Source organism: Corvus kubaryi, unplaced genomic scaffold (genome assembly GCF_017639235.1).
Source record: "Corvus kubaryi isolate FWS band 111438036 unplaced genomic scaffold, C.kubaryi_AGA036_p1.0 37392, whole genome shotgun sequence".
NCBI lineage: Eukaryota > Metazoa > Chordata > Aves > Passeriformes > Corvidae > Corvus > Corvus kubaryi.
In genome coordinates, this window is record NW_024581131.1 from 2,231,709 (window position 1) to 2,251,637 (window position 19,929).

General features: G+C 36.9%; 1 protein-coding gene across 10 annotated transcripts in view; it reads right to left on the reverse strand.

Moving 5' to 3' along the window:
• Nucleotides 1–332: 332 nt before the first annotated feature.
• The window catches only part of SOX6 (SRY-box transcription factor 6), a 374,652-nt gene continuing 355,055 nt past the window's right edge, over nt 333–19,929 (reverse strand). For 7 of the 10 annotated variants that reach the window (XM_042038377.1, XM_042038378.1, XM_042038379.1 and 4 more), the window contains 3 exons: nt 17,227–17,460; nt 14,447–14,663; nt 333–7,285 (listed from right to left, as the gene is read on the reverse strand). In XM_042038377.1, the coding sequence (XP_041894311.1) occupies nt 6,982–7,285; nt 14,447–14,663; nt 17,227–17,460 (755 nt within the window). In that variant the 3' untranslated portion in view covers nt 333–6,981. Of the gene's footprint in view, nt 7,286–10,161; nt 10,213–14,446; nt 14,664–17,226; nt 17,461–19,929 lie in introns of all 10 variants that reach the window. The other 3 variants (XM_042038382.1, XM_042038381.1, XM_042038384.1) reach the window with 2 other exon arrangements.

Consider the following 19,929-nt stretch of genomic DNA (forward strand, 5'->3'; position numbering starts at 1 on the left):
CTCACTAAATATCCTTCTGTGATTATGTTGCTACCAACAGCACTTCCTGCACACAAAATTGACAGCAGTCAGTGCGTATTGTCAAATTAGGTTGGTTATCACACGTGTCTTTTACAGCATACAGTGTTAATGGATTTCAGAGGCTGATAAATGCCTTCATAGACTAGAAAGGCGTGCGGAAAACATAAGATCTGGAAAATTCAGTCACCAAATTTACAGGAGGCCAGCTAAACAGGCCTCGTTGCATTTTCCCATCAACTCATCATAGTCAGTCTTCAATACTAAATTCAAAGGAATAAGGGATGCATAGAAGAAGTCACACACACATCTCATAAAACAAAATTTATCTTTAATTTGTAAGTGTCAACAGCAGTACAAAAGATGGAGTGATGGTGAATAGATTAAGGGTAGAGAGGACAGTCTTGAGGTAAATGAGCATAAATAGGCAGTCTTATAGACACTCCCCTGAGGGGTCTAAACCCCTATCATGGCATATACTGTATCACCCAAGGATGACATGTTTAACATATCAGGAAAGCACCTTGTGCAAAAAAAAAAAAAAAAAAAAAAATTTAAAAAATCCCTCCCACCCGAAACATGTAGGTAAGGTGCCAACGTACACCAGAACATACTGTATATGGACAGTGTCTTTCAATTTTGTCTTTTCCATCAATAACTGAGGCAGAGGAGGAGAAGACTCTTAAAAGTACCACTGAAAGATTATTTAATATTTAATTTACCTCACGTCAATACTGCACAACAAAATCCAAGAAGTCTGTTTATGCAATGAAGCAGAGCTAAGAATAACTATTCTCTTTTTTAATCTGAGAACAGATTTTTTTCTTAAATCAATATCCTTAGCAAACTTTTTTCTTTCTTTTTTTTTTCTTTACTGTATCAAGAGGAGAGTGTGAGATGTGATGGCAACCTTTAAGTTCATTTAAAAACTTTACACTGGACTGTACAAGATTTTTTTGATAAACTATTTACATTTTCAGACTTTAAAACATATTCAAAGCAGCAATAGACACTAGTTTTTCCTCTAAACGCCCAAATAATTACCGGCCATGGGCCCAGGTAGGTACCTGCACTGTATATAGAATTTCTACAAAGAAAACCTGCCCATTAAGTAGCCAGTGGGTGTTAAACAAGCAGCCCTCGCCAGTAAGAGCTGCACCCACGGTGTTGCTATAGGAATCAAAGCATAGTACCTTGACAAGAGAGTCTCAGTTGTCCCAACAGCTCTACACAAACTTTACAATTTGAAACAGCAGCTAGCATGTCAGTCCAGCATGTCAGTGAATTGTGCTGATTAAATTAACATAGAGTACAATCTCACAATATACATCACAAACAAATTACAATGTCAGGAAATAAGAGTTACAGTAAGATAAGTTATGTAGTAACAGCTTATAAGCTTGTCTTAATGTAATAAAAAAATTTTTACATGGGAAATACAATAATGAATGAACATAAATGCTAAGCATTCTAGTTTGCTACAAGCTGAAGAAGGGTACAAGAAAAAAAAAAAACAACATTGCTTTCTGGAAAGCAAAACACAAATGACAAAGGAAGACAAATGGAGAATGCACACTAGCAGGTCTGCAATGTGCAGCATACAAACAGTTAAATATTTGCACATTCCCCATACTCCAAGAGCACCAAGGACCTCACTTGTGGTTTTTAGAAAGCGGAAATTACAAAGCAAGCCATGTCACTAAGTTGCTTTATAGCTTTCATATTGCCATAAATACCAATTTGATAAGTTTTCCTTTAGCCCAGTTCACCCCACCCTACCCCTTTTTACCCAGCGTGTGAAATCTCAGAATACTTCTTTGTCACCATTTCCAACAATTCTGGTAGTTAAAAAAGGGTGTTGGATTAAAATGAAATAGTTTTGCATATACACTGGTTTTTTTCCCTTCTGCAGGACGTTGCAGTATATCAAAAATGTAGCTTGATCTGAGAAAAAACACAGATTTTAATGGGTTGTACCAAAAAAGTTTAGAAGAAGGGTTTTTTCAAGGAAAAAGTGTTTTGTAAAGATCAAATGAGGTCATATAGTATTATTCTTTTAAAAGAACATGCTTAAGTGCCATCTTGAATCTTAAAAAAGCATGCAAAACACCAAGGGGTCCAAGCCCATCCATTAACCTCTCACAAAAACATGAAGAACTCTATCGTACATCCTGCTGGCTGCATCTCCAGTGCAGTTGTTCTTACTGTGGCCCTGGCTCAGCAAAGTTCACTCCACTTAACACCAACACTGCACTGGTCCTCATGACCACTGTGGAAGTACTAATATGCTTCATGTTAAGCAGGCATGTAAGTGTTTTGCTGGGGGAGGATGGGGTCTTAATGCTGTAGAACATTTTGCTAGGAGATCTTTTTGAAATGCCATGCCTTTGATGTGACCAAAAAACAAAATCCAGAAAGCCAACCCAGAGATTAGATGGCACTGGGAGGTGGCTGTGTTGTGTTTTTCCAAAGCAGAAACTGCCCACAGCTGGCTGTTGTATGCTTTGCACAGGGTAGTGTGTTTGTTTGGACTAATGCTGCTGTTGGGTTTGCATTTCCACCCCAGAGCCATCCCATCTTTTCCCTCCCCCTACCTCACGCTGCACCTGAGTACACTGATTTAGGAGCATATTGAGGTCCTGTGAATGCTCAGCAGGTGGTTTCACAAGCTAAATGGTGATGCCCAAACATACAGGCAGACCAGAATCTGGCCAATTCTTCAGACTTGTTTCTGCATGTAAGCCTGAACCCTGGAAAGCAGTATGGTTTCCATTGGGACCTTTCTCTTCCATTTTTATAAAATAAGATGTGGACTATTCTAGTTGGGTATCAGACTGTTTGGGGAGTCTTCTTCTCTTGAATATAAGTATTTAATAATTTCTGAAAAGAAAATATATTGTATCTGTTAATTAAATAAATTGTTCACAGAGAAAATAGTATTACTATATTAGTGCTCCTGAATGGAGTTATTTTTTTCAGATAGTTTCTAAGGGGCCTCAAACACAAAGCTTAAGAAGCAAATCCATGAATCCTCTTTGCGTATTGTGTGAACAATTTCCGTGGTATCATAGCCTAATATAACAATAACAAGATTAAATGAATGTACAACATAAAAGTTTCATATTATGGAGTCTTGCCTGCATTGCAAGGGCCATTTCAGTCATTTTAATCTTTCAGGGATATGCTTTTGACTTCCAAATGCCGTTCTTGTTGAGTAAAATATCTCATTGGTTTTACTTGGATTCAGAAGACTGTGTTTCCCATCAAATGTAGCCAAAATTTGGCATGTTTCATGCATCAACTTTCTAAAAAAGAAGTATTCCCTATTTGTGGAATATGCTATTAAAAATCAGAGAGAGCACAAGTGAGGCATCTTGCTGTCCCAGCTACAGGTCCACAATACTGCACTCACACTGCGGGTGTAAATTCAGCATCTACATGAGGTACAGTGACTTGTCAGCATTTAATATGGACCAACATACACTGATATAGAACAAAAGTAAATACATAACTTATACTTCACTAAGTATCCATGAACAAAAAATAAAATTCTATTTCCTATGTTATATTTACACAATTTAAAAAAAATCTAAAATGAGATGGTAAATTCATCAAAAACTTTGTTTTGAGCTCCGATTAATAAAGTAAAAATGTTGGGTTTTATCCTTATGATTGTCCTTCCTTGATTTCTACTGACATTTTAGAGCCAATGTCGGCTAATAAATAGAATAACACGCTCATAGGCACAATTCAGATTCAAATATGTTCCTCCCATTCCCCTAGCCAGTAAATGCAATTTTCACCAGCTGGCAATTCCTGAACAGCCAGTCATTTTCAAGAATGTGGCTTTAACATACAGAGCATCAGCATTGAGGCAGGGCTGGAGCTAAAACAAAGTGTTCATACATACATGTATTTTGCATAAATAAATGAAATAACAAGACATAAAAATGACTCAAATCCGGCAACTGTGAGGCAGGCCCACACGAGTCGAAACAGATGACTTTTGTTCATGTAGTTTTCGTACAACAGTTTCACATTAGTCAGAAGTGATAAAAAATACCATTTATATCCAGTGCTTATAACACTTACGAAACAACATCTGTGAGTGTGTGTTTTTTTTGTACTACAAGCAAAATCAAGTTTCAGTCCTAAAGAACAGACCTTTGTTCTCCACAAGCCTGCAGAATATTATTTTGGCATGGTCATAAAATTAAAAAAAAAAAAAAAAATTAACCAACTAATCTAAATGTTTGCCTTTGTGCAAAAAAATAATTACATAAAATACAATGCTAGCAATACAGCATTCTACCTATGCAACAAAACCAGAAAAAAAAAGAGGCAAGAGAGAAAGAAAGTGACATGGGGGGAGGGAGAGATACTTTTAACTGGAGAATTATGTAAGACATTAATAAATAGTCTTTTTTTTTTTTTTTTTTTTTTAGGAAATAATGATGTCCTCCCCCCAATCTGAGCTGAATGTATTAAAACCAGTTCAACTTCCCAAGCTATTTTAAGAACAAAAACCACTTTCTATCAGTACCTTAGCCAGCTTAAAGAGGACGCTCACCAGCTAATGACACAGCATATGCCTTTAAAGACTTGGCTAGACCAGTTTATTGCTTATTAGACATGGACTCAGAACACATTTAAATAAATATTAAAAATATAGCTTTTTTTTGTTCCAAATTACAAAATGGTCAGAGAAATTTGACCATTGTGTTTCTATGCCATTATCTTAATAAATTGTCCTGTAAATTGAACAATCTTCTTTGTCTTGGGGGTCGTTCTCTCACATAGAAACGTGATTCCTACAGTGGCAAAAATGGCCATTTCTGACAGAACAGGTGTTAGTGGGGCTGTGAGGAAGAGGACTGCTCCTCCAGAGAGCTTCGTGTCATTGCAGCTCACGAGAGCATCTGCGGGACAGGATGCACAAGGACAGCCAGACTAACACCAGGCTCCTTGTGTCATCTGGGCCTGAAGCAAAACCTGCACAGCTCTCTGGGAAGATGCTCCCAAACTTCCAGAGGAGCTGCTCTAGGCCCACTGGTACCTGTCAGCCCGAGCCTGAATTTATCACCAGTGTGCTGAACACATCCAATTCCAAATAAAAGTTGAGGGAGTTGAGGAGCTTCAGCACACTTATTCATCAGGCCTCTTGGAACTGTATATACATATATATATACAGTGATCTATTTGTGAACAGGAGTGGAGTATGAGGGAAAAAATGAAGGCAGTTTCTCCTTCGTCTTTAAAATCTAATGGATTCACAATCTTTGAATGCCTTTCTCCTGTATTTCCCAGAATTTTCTCCAGTAATTGCATTGTTTCTAGAAGTAATACAAACAGAAATTTTTGTTTCTATAGCACCTTACGTCCAAAGATCCCAAAATGCTTGACAAGTCACATTCCCACACAACTAATATACAATATTTTTGATGACCCATTTTCCCACCTTTGCAATTAGATATTTGAGTGGCCTTCCCTCCCCCACTTGGAGTCTCACAAATAAATCACTGCATGAATACTTAAGGTAGCCCAGTTCCTTCAGGTGGCAATAGGAACATGATGTACAGAGCCATGATTTGCCACAGGATTCCTCAGGCCCTAAAAATTCAGCGTGGTGGACTCTAAATGCAGTTTGGATTTTACATCTGCCCTTGCTGTCTAAGTATAGAGGTTTATAACTATAAACACATTTTTAGGGATATTTGTACGCTATGTACATATAAAAGTACTCACTTTATTTTGCAATACATATAGCAGAGTGTTTCCAAGTGCTCCTTGAACATACAGTGTTAGAGGAACAAGTGAATCTCTCATTCATAAAAGTCATGTTCATTTTAGTAGCAGGTGCACTTTTATTTTCATATACCTGTGTGATTTAGGGAAGGGGAAAGAAGAGGCTCTTTAAAATATCAATGAGGAATTGCAAGTGTAATGCCACCAACTGTACTTTTAAAAATAAATATTAAGTATTTGGACCCTTGACATTCTGGAATGAATAAATTATTTAAGAGAAAATGTGTTAAGACTGAATGCAAGGGTTAAAAGCAAAGGGGTAGAGAATGTAATCAGAGGTGGCCTCACACTGCTACGACAGGCCCGTCCATAGCTGGTGATTGCTCTTTTGTGCTTACTTAAAATTTCACACTAATGGCACATCAAGAGGCAAAAGCAATTGGGCACATGCACTATGGCAACCATGTTCACTAATTAAGAATATCCTGTCTCCAGATTCCTGAGTACTTTACCATATTCTGGAAAAAAATTAGGTTTTATATATAATTTTTTCTTTTTTAAGATGCCAAAGGATTGTCTAAGACTTTACAGTGTCTCCTTTAAGACTTTTTGTTTAAATGTTAAGATTCAAAAGTTATGAAAAGTTTGGCACATCAGAAGTTCAGCTATACATATGGAAAAAAATGGAATTCAGAGACTATTTTTTAAAGACGAGCTATGATGCACAGGTGTGCACACTTGCGGACTTGTTCTGTTTCACAATATGAAATCTGCAGTTTTTGTTTTCTAAAATAATCCAGAATAAAAACACATTCACAACCTGTAGGCTGGCACAGCATACCTGAGTGAGAATGTATAACCCCCATCTAAAACAGTAACTTAAACCTTTATCAGCATCCAAACGGAAAAAGACAAAAGGTAAGACTTGTAAGACAGCTATTGATTCATATAGGTTTTCAAGTCCTGATGTCTGATATTTATGTCTTCATCTAAATTAAAAAAACAAAACAAAACAAAAACAAAACAAAAAAAAAAAAAACCCAAGTTCATGAAAAATTAGGGAAACAATCTGTCTCACACGATAAGAAACATTTAAGACCATTCTGCTGATGTAACTGTAGGAGCCACACATGCATGCAGGCTCTTTAAGAACTTTTGTTCAAAAAAACCCCAAAAAAACCCAAATGAGTCTGAGTACTTTAATTCTGTGAACACTCCTCAGTTGGCACTGACTGTCTCATGGGCTTCGTTTTCACTACTATAGTCTGATTTGGGATCATCCTCATAGTCCTCGTACATTTCTATTTCATCCTCTCCATTTATCATTTCATTTCCAGGAAGGCTTCCGCTGTCCGTCTTCATACCATAAGTGCTCTGGATGACAGGGATGCTGGGCTCAGGGCTGGCAGAGGTGCTGGAGCAATCTGATGTCATCTGAGGGGACGGCGTGGTGGTTGCCATGGTAATAGCACCGGGATAGACAACTCCTGTTCCCGTGGTGATTGGAATCTGAGGCTGTTGCCTGGAAGGAAAAATAAGAAGGAAATGTCTTTTCATGTGTTTAGAGGAGGGAAGACCTTCTGCAAGTCCAAAGGAAAGAAAAGCTGGCAGTTTCCTAGACAGACTGTATGTATTCCTCTGGGCTCATAGGCCAGTCCTCTATGGTATTGGTTCGTCTCATCTCCCCCAAAGGACAACTGGGAAGTGAAGTGTTTTCACTACCAGACATTCTTGCATGTATTTTATGTGTCTGTTGAAACCATAATATGAACTAGCACTTGGAGAGAGACCATCACAAGGCTTCACGCACCTGTGTGATACCTGCCTGCTGCTGATACAACATGTATCCAAAATCTAAACCCTCTAAACTCATGGCAAGAGCTTCTGTTAATGAGAGACCTCGAGATTACCTGCAAGTACCTAAAATGGCAGACAAACCGTAAGCATCTAATTTACTATGTAAGTGCAAGGTAGATTCCTACATCACTTAGACATTCTCCTGATATTTTATTGCTGGCTTTTGACTTTTATTTGGATCCATGATCAGAATGCCATTTGCTTTTTAGGATTTTATGTATAAAACTGGGGTTTTGAAGTAAAGTACTTGATAAAAAAGAACAAATCTGCTCTGGAAGATGCTGATTTGTATTGACTAGTTATTGAACATATATACCTACTTGCATAATCTATTTAAAGAATCATACATTTCAATGTATTCCCAACCTTCTTCAGAGCAATAGCAGCAAACTATTATAGAATTTTAGCAGCAGAAACTGTCAGATGTGTTTGAATGGTCTTATTAATCTGCAACTTTTTGACCACTGCGTCATTCTATACTAAATTCAGAAAGACATTTCATACACCAGTCTCACAAATTCCTAATCATTGGCTATATCAATACGCAAAATAATGTCAAGCTTATTTACAAAACCTTAAATGTTGAGTCTTTATTGTTCATTGGTCAAACTCTAATTATGACAAATATCACACTAGAGAGTTACTGGGACCCTGAAGTCCTTCAAGTTTGGGTACCGATACAGTGAAATCATGAACACTGTGTGTAACATACCATTAAAATAGCTTGTAGTCCTGCCATGGCTGGTACTGCTAGCCTGACTCTTACAGCCTCTGCACAGCTTGAGAAATTCAAACATCTGTTGTGTAAGTCTCGTACACCTGGCTAGCAGCGAGCAAAAACGCAGTAATTCATTTGACACAGTCATTATACTCCTGTTTGCAAATGATGATTTGCAGATGATTTACAAACAGCTTGGGATTTTTCACTAAATTTTCACTTTTTAAATGGTCTGATAAATGTTCTGTGAAAACAATTTCAGCCAATGTATTTGCTTGCAAGTGATTTTCTGCAAACATCTTTCAATACTTTAACCATAAAATTGAACACCTACCTCACATGGGAACATTTCTGGTTTAGGATTGCATGTTTTCAGGAGTATAAACTATTACTGCTAAAAACCCACATGTATCTCCTCCACAACTTTTAGATGCAGAAAATGTTCACATTAATTAATGTTTCCACAAAGCAGAGGAAAAAGAAACATGCACATGGTCAACAGAAAAAATTTACATAGTTGTCACCAGGCCATACACACTTAATTCTTTCTAAAACTGCTGGTACTAATCTTTCACCGGCATTTCTTAAATAAATTCACAAAACAAAACACCACCAATTGATCATCAAAGAACACCATAATACCAATGCCAAACGATGCTTTGAGAAAAGTTTTCACAACTCCAGTAACAGAAGTTGTAGAACCTACTCAAGGAATGATTGAGCCCAAGCTGCTGTGTTACAGATGACATTAAGTATCGGAACACTAATATCCACCTCTACACCTCCCCCCACAAAAAAAGTTTGTATTTTTTCAGAAGCAAATTGCCTTTTTACAAGCAGAAAGAACAATTTTAAAAGTCTGCTAACGACAATGCTGTGACATATGTTGGTGGTTATCAGGCCTAAAGGACAGACTAAGAAATCCTGGTATTCTTGCAAATGCTTATCAAGTCAGCAGAACTCTTTTGCACATCCACATTTTCGTGGGACGGGGTACAGCTGCCCAAGTACAACCCATTTCAAAATATAAAGCAAGGAGGTCATCTGAGCCTAAAGAAGCCAAATTTACAGAGGTACTTTTTACTTAAGAACACACCAAACAAATGCATGACAAACTACAGAATGAATCTAATTGTCAAAGATCTTCATTGGTGTAACAGGAAAGTTAAAGGCTTACCGAATTTGTCATTCATAAATGCAATCCTTTTTTACATGTTAAACAAAAGTCAGACATGCTGTGCATGCCTGCTGCTGGCTGGGTAATAACTTTAAATTACCTATATCTCACTGTGGAACTGTAAACATGTGGTAACTGTACCACCTAATTGGAAAGGGTCTCAAATTGCTACCCATTTGCTAGCAAAAAATTTGCTAGCGCTTAAACATGGGCACCTACACACCCCCAGTAACTGGAAACCTACCTCTGATTTAATACCTGTTATTATTTAGAGCTGATCAGGTTGTCACTGTAAATTCTGCTCTAGTTGCTACATTACGTCCCAGAAAGCCTTATTTTAAAATATCACAAACTATGTGGATGGCATGGGTTGCTGGAGATGAGTGTTACCATTTCCTAAGTAATTAAGTTCTTGGGGGGAAGAAAACAGAGCATTTTAGATTACCACTACTATCCCTGAAAGGAAGAGTTGGAGTTTCTAACCTACAACTCTGGCCATTATGTTTTCTTTTATTTATAGGTCTTAGAGGCATTCATGTTAATGGAGTCTTTTACAACATTAAATTCCACGCATTTAATCATTGCCTCTAGCTAGAGTTTTACCAATCATAGAACCTTGGAGGGGGGACATAAAAACATACTTTACCTGCAAGCTACAGGTTACAATTCAGATCAGTTGCACATGGAAGTTTTCTGCCTGTTAAAATTTCCAGAAAGCAACATTAATCTTCTGATCTCTTCAGATCCGTGGGGAATGGTGGCACGTGGCTAAGTACCCTGGCTTCAAACCACTCCTGTCTCCACCATCTTCTCTTTGACAAAGAAATCCTTATGTGGACAATTACTAGGGGTCACTCTCCTCTGCTCTGCCAGCACTGACAGACAACATGTCTGTCCGCTCTGGGGCAAAAGATTTGGCCCAAAATGTTTAAATAAATATAAAAATAGAAGTAACATGAAAATTCTTAGACAGACTGACCTGCTCACAAGTTTGTGGCATTAATATTAGGATTTTTCTGGAGAATGTTCCACTTTTGACTTTTGCCAAACCAGCTAAACATTTAAATTGGCAAATTACCATTGTTTTCTGATCCCTTCCCAACCATTTTCTGACAGCTCTTTAAATGACTGAAGCAAAAATTGATTGCATTAAGGAAAATGCTCATATGCTGCACAGCCCTGAAACTTACATTCCCATAAGGAATGAAATAACAGTAAATCTCACAAAAGCACCCATTGTGTACTTCCTTTAAGTTCAAGCTACAGGAGTATAATATTACAGACTTATTCAAAACCATAGCCTAGCAACATTCAGACTATGTGTGTACAGTAGTTATAAACACTATAAAGGCTTTATTCTAAACATCTTACGCTGGTAAAGCACAGAAAAAAATTACTGCTTACATCATTTTGCAGAGAAATGTATATAGCATATACTTGTATTTAGAGTGTATTAGACTGTAAAAATGACTGAGCAATGAATTATCTTTGTAAGACAAGGCAACAAAAGGCAGACTCTTAACTTAAAATGTCTGAATTTATGGTTTATATATGATCCATTTGTTAGCTCACATTTATTTATGCATTACAAAAAACTACTATGGAGGATAAATTGTAAATCACTTGAAGTCTGTTTGGGATTAACTTATGCTGAAGATATCATTCACAAGTTCCATTAATAATTTTACTATTAAAAATAACTCAATTAAAGACATAGCTGGCTTCAGATTCAACTTCCACTAGACTGAAGCCAGCAATTTTTGAATATACTCTGCATTAAACATGAATTATTTCTGTATATTATTTGCCTCATTTGGAACAAAATTCATTCATGTAGGGGTGCAATACACTACGCACATCGTAAGTTCCACTCTGTTCTTTAAAATACTTGGCAGTTCCTAGATTTTGTCTATCAAATAAATAACATTTATCTGAAAACATTAATTTCCTGCCCAATTTATTCCAAGAAATCTTCACTCTCATTCTTTGGAGGGTTTTCTTCAAAAATCAGAACAGAACCTGGCCATTCATTAGCTTATTTCTCTATTTTATTTTAAATCCTGGCTAGTTTGTATACTGAGATTCTTTAAACTCCCTTTGTGCATCTTACCAAAGTTTATCAAAGATTGTGGCTCATGGAAGTGAGCAGTGTGAGCCTTTTGCACCAAAAAAGTTTGAGCCAGGGGAGAACTCTGTATTTGTGGTGGGGGGTTGTACCCATAACAGAATTATCCTATGTTAGGCCGTGGTTCACCTAAGGAAGTCTGACAGGAACTAGCCTTTACTGGATTGACTAAAACATAAATGTACATTTGGTATAAGAAAAATGCAAACACAATTATGAAGAAATATACCTTTTCTGGCTTTTTGCTGTTTTCTCTAGCCACCTGTTTTGAATGTGTATCTGACTCTTCACACGTCTCCTACTCATCTTTTTATTCTGTGATGATATTTTGTTGCCATTTTGGCATCCCCATTCCCAACTTAATTGGTTTGTTCTTTAAAAAAAAAAAAGGCAACAAAAAACCCTAGCGGTACTTCAAGCAATATGAAGCACTTGGCACATTTCACTGGAGTCTATTTTGTACTTTTATTCTCTATCTTCCACTGAAATATTTACTGTAAACACAGAACATATTCAGTCTGAAAAACCACATTTGTCTCTTATTTCACTGTGAAAAGGAAACAGCATCTCAACTCTCACGTCTGCAGTTCTGAAGGACGATTTATGTTGTTCCATCAAAACAGTGGAAAAATAACGGGGGTGTGAGGTCAGTTAGGAAAACTATTCCACCTAAAGCTTTATGTAATATTTACGTTAAATACAGGGGAGAGTAAGCTTAAGAAGTTGATGGGCTCAGTTACTGTGTTTCACTTAGTTATAGTATGATTTGAAAGAAATGTTGCTTTTCATTACTTAGTAAACTATTCTGCTGAGACAAACGATTCCATGTTTTATGTTTCAGTTCAAAAAAGATGTTCTAGTCTGGTTTTTTTTCACTAATTTTACTTGGTGTCTTCCAATAAGTTTGTTTTAAATTATTCTTGAGCGAAAAGGGGAATTTGGGACAACAGTGGGAAGTCACAGGGAAGTATGAAATAATTTTTTTTAAATCCCAGCCTGTGATTCCTCAGGACCAAAATCTGTATTCACATTGAACAGCAACATGGATCTCATTTCACCTTAATGAATGCATCCATTAGACTTCATATTCCCTTTTCCATCACTTGCACAACTAAAAGTCATCAGTTTTGGTAATGTCCAGTGCATCATCATATAACTGCACAGAGGTAGTTTACTTTAAACTTCTTCAATATTGATAGAACATGGTGAAGTGGACTTAGCATAAACAGGAATTGGAACCAATCCTTTAGAAAAATGGTGACATTCTCACTGTCTTTGTGATCATACTGTTGGATATATGAGTTACATTTAGGTTGTGCCAGTCTAGTTTTGAATAGCTTTTAGTATACATATTTTTAATAGAAATATCACTCTTTAGGTAGGCACTTTTAGAAGTTTCTTAAATCTGTCCTCCATGTTTGCTCCCCTATTTAGCCACGAGTTTGAATGTGTAAAATGCTACTGCTTAATACTGTTTTGAATTAGCAAACAATTCTCAAATTGTTCAGACTGCTGTTTTGGCATTTCTTTTGCATTTCTTTTCTAGATGTGATTTGGTCTGTCAATCTGCTTTGGAAGACATAAACTAGAATTTCATTCCCTTAATCTGAATATAATTTGTGATGTGCAGTATAAACTCACATTTCTATTTAGAGTCTTATGTGCAATTTTGATGGAAGACTATTAGTAAACAATTTCCCTTAGACTGAAGAATAAAAAAACAATGTCATAACTATAGACTGGAAAGATATTTCAAGATATCAAAACCACTTCTATTTACTGATTGAAGAAAGAGCCCACATTGTTGCAGGCTGTACCACAAAATAATTGACTGCAACAGGAGTTCTGCATCCCAAGCCAAAAACGAGGGCACATAATCGACGTCAAGGTCAATTATCTGGTAGTGAAGTAACCAACAAAAGGAGACTATTGTGATTAGAGAAATAAGCAGAACATTGGGAATTTGGAAAGGCTGGCACTGGAGACAGCTTTTAGACTCTTTGTAAATCACCAGAAACATTGTGTTAGAGCACTGAGCATCACAGATTAATTCATAAAAAGAAAAAAAAACAGGAGAGAGAAATCAGTTATGGTGCAGTTGTTTCACTGGACTTTTGTTATCTTTAGCCTGTTGATGTTTCATAGTGCTGCTTTCTCTGCTGAACATTAGAGGAAATACCACTAAAAACACACACAGTGTTCTTAAAACTGTGCCAGGATCTTTTTGAGCCATATATTTTGGGTTATAAATCTACCCAGTCTATCTATGCACTACTTGAAAGACTCTTTCTAAAACTTACTTTTTAAAAAATATTTTTTTCCACACTTCTATATATAACAAAATTCCTAGTAGCTTCGTACCATGATATCATTCATTCATGTGAGTTCCTCACACAACTGCTATTATTCCTCTGCCTTTTCCCCCTCTCCTGATTCCTTATTCTACAGAGGAATAATCCTTTGTGGTTTTCTCTTTGTTCTTCTCTTAATTTAGGAAACGATGCTGGAGTCATTACTAACCCAGAATGGATTAGCTTACTAAAAACTCACAAAAGACATGATTCAAACCTTTCAGGCTAATGAGAAACAACTTCTTTTGACTGTAAAGAATTCCATGATCAGTCTCATAATCAGCATTCAGTGGCAAGCTGATAGCTCCATATTCCATCTTATGTTTTTAATAAGGTCTTACCGGTTCAAATCCTTTCCTTCTAAATGACATTAGTCAGTGACTTAAACAGATAAGTCTATTTGGTTTCAAACAACGTGCTCTGTCTTGGAAAACAATTACAGCGATTGTACTCACCCTACAGTAAAAAACTGCCTCATCTCCTGTCTTCGAGACCTCATCAGTTGCTTGTATTCGCCAATACGCAGTTTCTTCCCATCCACAATGCAGGTACGTTTTGGTCGAGGTTTGTATTTGTAATTAGGATACTTTTCTAGGTGGATTTTACTTAGTCGTGCCTGCTCTTCGTAATAAGGTTGTTTCTCTTGATTTGACATGGACTTCCAGCGAGATCCTAATGACACAAAATGTTAGTGAGTGCTCAAGTAAAGCAGGTTTAGCCTTACACATACACCATTCAACATGCCTTCTCGCCATAATAAATTTTAATTAAGTTAGTTAAATAAATTGATTTAAATTTACATCACTCTGCACATATATTGGTTTGCACAACCTGAAACACCTTAAAGGAACCCTGACTTTCAGATATTGCTGCAGACCAAGCATATGTAAATCTCAATTAAATAAAATCTCACTTAAAATCAATAGTTATGTCTCAAAATCTCAGCCTCGTGCTGCAAAACAGACTACTTAATTTTTTTTACAACAAGAGCATTAATCTGTGAGTAATTCCATACCTCTGTAATACCACGCACAGTATGATGGTTAAGGAAAGTCTGTAGCCATACTTTCACTGTTAAAAGCCTAATACATTGCCTAGGGACACAGGCGTCTTTGATATTTTTATGAGAATTTAGTTTATACACTCCAGCTAATAGATATTAACAACTTGTTATGTGGCAGGAAAAAAGGATCAAACCTTATAGATTCAGCAAAGTTATGAACAATCCCTTGCTGTCTGCGTGTTTTAGATTTACTGAACTTCTGATATAAGCTTGGCATAATACTGATACTTATTTTAAATCCTATTATGCATATTATTTTCTGGCCAGATGTAATAAGCACACAGAACTGAATAGAGAAAGTTACATTTCACAAACTCACACTGGAAAGATAAAAAGTAAAAGAGAAAGCACATTGTAACTATATACACCTCTTCAGGTCCTGTAAACTCTCATTGAAAGCTGCACCAAAAAAAAAGTTTAAAAAATTAACACAGTGTACACAGGAAGAGGCAAAAGTATTCAGATCTCTTGTATTGTCTGTAAGGAGCTATCTAAACACTTGAATAGAGACAGGAATAAGAAATGCAGAAAATAGCTTTTTGGTGTCTTTTAGATGAATAAAACGATTACAGCTGTGGTAAACGTGGGTGGAAGCTATTCTTTTACCAACATTTTTCATACATCAACAAATGGAAAAGTTGTATAAATATTATCTGTAGCCAGCAATATTCTGTGTCAGTTCTAATATTTCAGTCTCTTTTCTCATTGTCCTGGAAAAGTTGCACAGATATTATATGGACATAGACTTATTTGTGGCAGAGCAGATACTGACAGGTTAATTCCATGGTTAACAAACACTCAATTGCTGGCACTTCTGAAATATTTATGCTGGAAGTTTACATTTTAATGAATACAGTTACTATGCTCCTAATAGTTTTTTTCACAGAATGCACACAAATAATATAGATTCCCTACAGCTGCCAACACTGAAACAGTGAAGGTTTTATACAAAACTGAAAGGCTATTCATACAACTCACTTATATGGTAGACAAAAATATGAGAACTACTAAGAAAGATTTTGGAAGCTTTAGGACAAAGTAACATTTATTTCTATGTATTCTTGCCTCTGATTGAACTAACATGCAACAAACTTTGCTAAGAATGTATTTGAACTCAGAGTTTACAATAAAATGATTACAGAGGAAACTTGATTTTTACTTTTATTTATTATGAGCTACATTTGGAATCTGTCTTTCACTTCAAAGACTCAAAAAGCAAATATAGGTTTTAACATTTCACCACTCATTCGCACGTATGTTTCTAATTCTCTCAAGGGGTCTTAAAAAGCAAATCAAAATTTCTCAAAAATGAGTCCATTTATTTGCAGAGTGGCAAAATATAATCCATGCAATATTCCCCAATTGTCCCAATCTATACAAATTAAATATTAACTAAGGTGTCTTTTACCTAAGCAATATTTTAACTGCATGCTTCTAGTGGTTAGTTTTTTGAATATTGCAACATTTTGAACCAAACATCATTTTGGATGTGAGGTTTGCATGTACAGGTCTTTTGAACTATGCTGGCTTCCTTGACGTTGCACTGTCTGACATAAACCTTTGATTTTGAACTTTTTTAACTTTATCCCAGTATTTATTCTATCAAGTTCCATTTTGCATTCATGTGATTTGTAGTTCAGGTGCATTCTAATGGGATCTAGCAATTAAACCCTTTATGGGGACACACTCTTGCAACAGATTTCACAAAACATTCCTTTTCAATGCTGCTAAGCTTTAAAGCATGTTGTGAGTGCTGTTGAGACTATAACGCATTAGAGAAGGGGCAGAAAGGGAAAAGGAAGGGAATGAAAATTAATATAGTCCATGAATCTTCATTTGTATAAGTTTCAGTAACATCAATTTCGGTGAACATCTCCCAGAAAAAAGGCCTAAAATTAGAGAAGTTCATAGAACTGTAGAATGGTTTGGGTTGGAAAGGACCATAAAGATCATACAGTTCTAACCCCCTGCCATGGGCAGGGACACCTTTCACTCGACCAGGTTGCTCAGAGCTCCATCCTACCTGGCATCGAACACTTCCAGGAAGGGGGCACCCACATCATCTCTGGGCAGCCTGTGCCAGTGCCTCACCACCCTCACAGTACAGAATTTCTTCCTAATATCGAATCTAAACCTGCCAGCACAACCTGTTGCCCGTTGCCTTGCACTTACCTAGGATTTTGCTGATGTTGGAGTTGTGCATGTCGGGAAAGGCCTGGAGGATTTTCCGGCGCTCATCCTTGGCCCAGACCATGAAGGCGTTCATCGGCCGCTTGATGTGGGGCTCACTGCTGGCACGGCCCCGCGAGTCCCGGTAGACCCGGGCTTCAGCCACCGTGGCCCCTCCTGTTGGCCAACAATAATACTGCTGTAGTTTAGCGGCAGAGCCATTCACTGCTTTACTCCCTGTAATGTCAGGGCAGGAAGAAACAAGATGGATGCAAAGCATTATTACGTGAATTAGGAAAGTGCCTTAAGTGCTGTGCTTATTTTAGCCTCTTTTGCTCTCTGTCTCTCTCTCTCTGCTGCCAGATTTATGAGAGAGAGAGAGAGAGAGAGAGAGAGAAGGGACAACCAGTGGTCTCAGTGTAACTGGCCAGGCTTGCCCATCTGAGATGACCCAACATCAAATTGAAGAAACGAATTGCACTGGTATTTCTCCAATTAAGACATGGAGATTTGATAAAGTTTCCATTTGGGACTTTAACATAAAACACATGATCTGAATGCTCAAAAAAACTCACATGAAAGTTACATTTGAGAATCCAAACTTATGTAGGCCTGTTGACACAAGCCGTTGACAATGACTTTGCTGCTTCAGCAGTGAAGCCAAATATTTCATAAAACGGATTATACAGTGCACCAGGTACATGCTGCCTTTTGAATGGATCTGATAACATTTGGAGCTGAATATTTTAAAGTTACATCTGCTTTGGTTGAATTTTAGATGTGCTTTGGAGCATTTGACCACATATATCTAATATAACTGTCTGCCTCCAACAGGTACCTGCACAGAATCCTGGAGCCTCCGGAGTGGGAGACGAGAACTCCAGCTCCGTGCCTGCTGTGCTTTAGTGTATCCCAGTGTCCTGGTTTTTATCTGCCATTAATTCACCTAATGCCAGCCTTAACTGGGTTTTTGAATGCATCCAGCCCTGTTTCTTGACCACAAACAGTAAAGCCTCATGGGGGTTTAGAGTTCACAGAGCTGAAGTGCAGAACTAGTTACTATGGGAGAAACAGATTACCAAGGCATGCCTTTACTGGAAAAAACTTCTGCAATTGCAATGATAATATATGTTTTTAGAGTTATATCTTAGCTATAAAAAAGGCAAAAAGGGTTTACAGTGGGAGACTCACATACTTAGACCTCATCAAACCGACCATATAATTTAATACCTTGAAAAAACAAGATACTTGACAACAAATTAGTACAGCAATAGGTCTCCTTTTTTTATAAACTATTACAGCTACTAACATGAATTTATTTGCCAAATAATATAAGATTAATTCTTTACAGTAAGTAAAACAAAACACTGCCATTTACTGAATACAGGCACAAGTTTTAGTTGTGCAAAAACCAATTTTCCTAATTCAGAGTGAAAGCATTATATAGGCATACCTTTTTAAAAATTCTATATAAGAAACACATTTACATGAAAAAAGGCCCCTAAAATAGAGGATGCATAACTAATACACTACCTTTTTGCCACCAGGTCCACAGTACATTAATTTCATTTAAAACGCACTGACCATACAGGATAAATTGATTTTGCTTTATATGGTGTTGACAGCCATGTTTATTGTGCAGTGAAATGTAGTGTAGTTTCAAGCTGACTGTATCCATCAACACAGGGCAATATGCTGACTACTGGGCCAGATGAAGACATACATTACTCTGAGAGCAAAACACTCATTCGCATACAGCAGTGTCTTCTCCTGAGGATCACCGGGGTAATTTATGATGCCTCCAATGCCATTACTTTACAACTGACACCAATTTGGCAATTTGTATACTAACATGCGTGCACATAAAAGAGGACAGGTTTGCGGCAAATGTGAGCTGCAAAACTGTTTTAACACTGTTCTAAGTTAAGCACCATGCTACAGGTGTTCTGCATTTACAGGAGGCTGCAGTCAGCTTTTTACTGCAAAAGCAAAGGGCACTTTTGCAGAGGGACCTGCAGGTAGGGCCAGTTTAGAGGGGTGAATGGTTGATGAGGCTCTGTCCATTGCTGCCAGAAGCCTTGGACCACAAACATGTCAAAGGTGTTTTTTGAGAGAGGATGTATTTATTTAGAAACTTCAATAAGTTGCAAACATAGTAAGTCAACACTGAAATATTTGTTGAGACAGATACATAATTCGAGAAAAGTCAAACACAGCATGTAACATGTTGTTCTATCCTTTAAGATAACATAATAAAAATATGTTACTAGTATGTGGGCACTCAGGAAGCCAGTGAAAAAATTAAATTATTATTTATGCGAAAGTTATAATTTCTTATTCAGCTGCTTTACCCACAACAAAGGAAAGACATATTTGAATCCATAGGATGTCTTTCCATCTCTTACTTTCACAAAGGTACTTATTCACTACAGCTAAGGAAGTTTGTCTTTAGCCCTTTCTAACATGATTTTGGACTTTTCAATCCTAATGCAGGTAAAAAGTAGTCTTACTGAGAGAAAAATTATAGGTGGCTTTTAAATCTGCAATTTAGATAGAATGAATTTAATTCTAATATCTAATTTAGATAGAATGAAAATAAACCAACAGAGAAAATAAACCAAAGGCAAAAAATAAAAAGAAGGCAGAAAATGACCATAAATAATCTGTTTTCAGAGAAAGGTTATGTCAGAAAACAATTCTTACGTG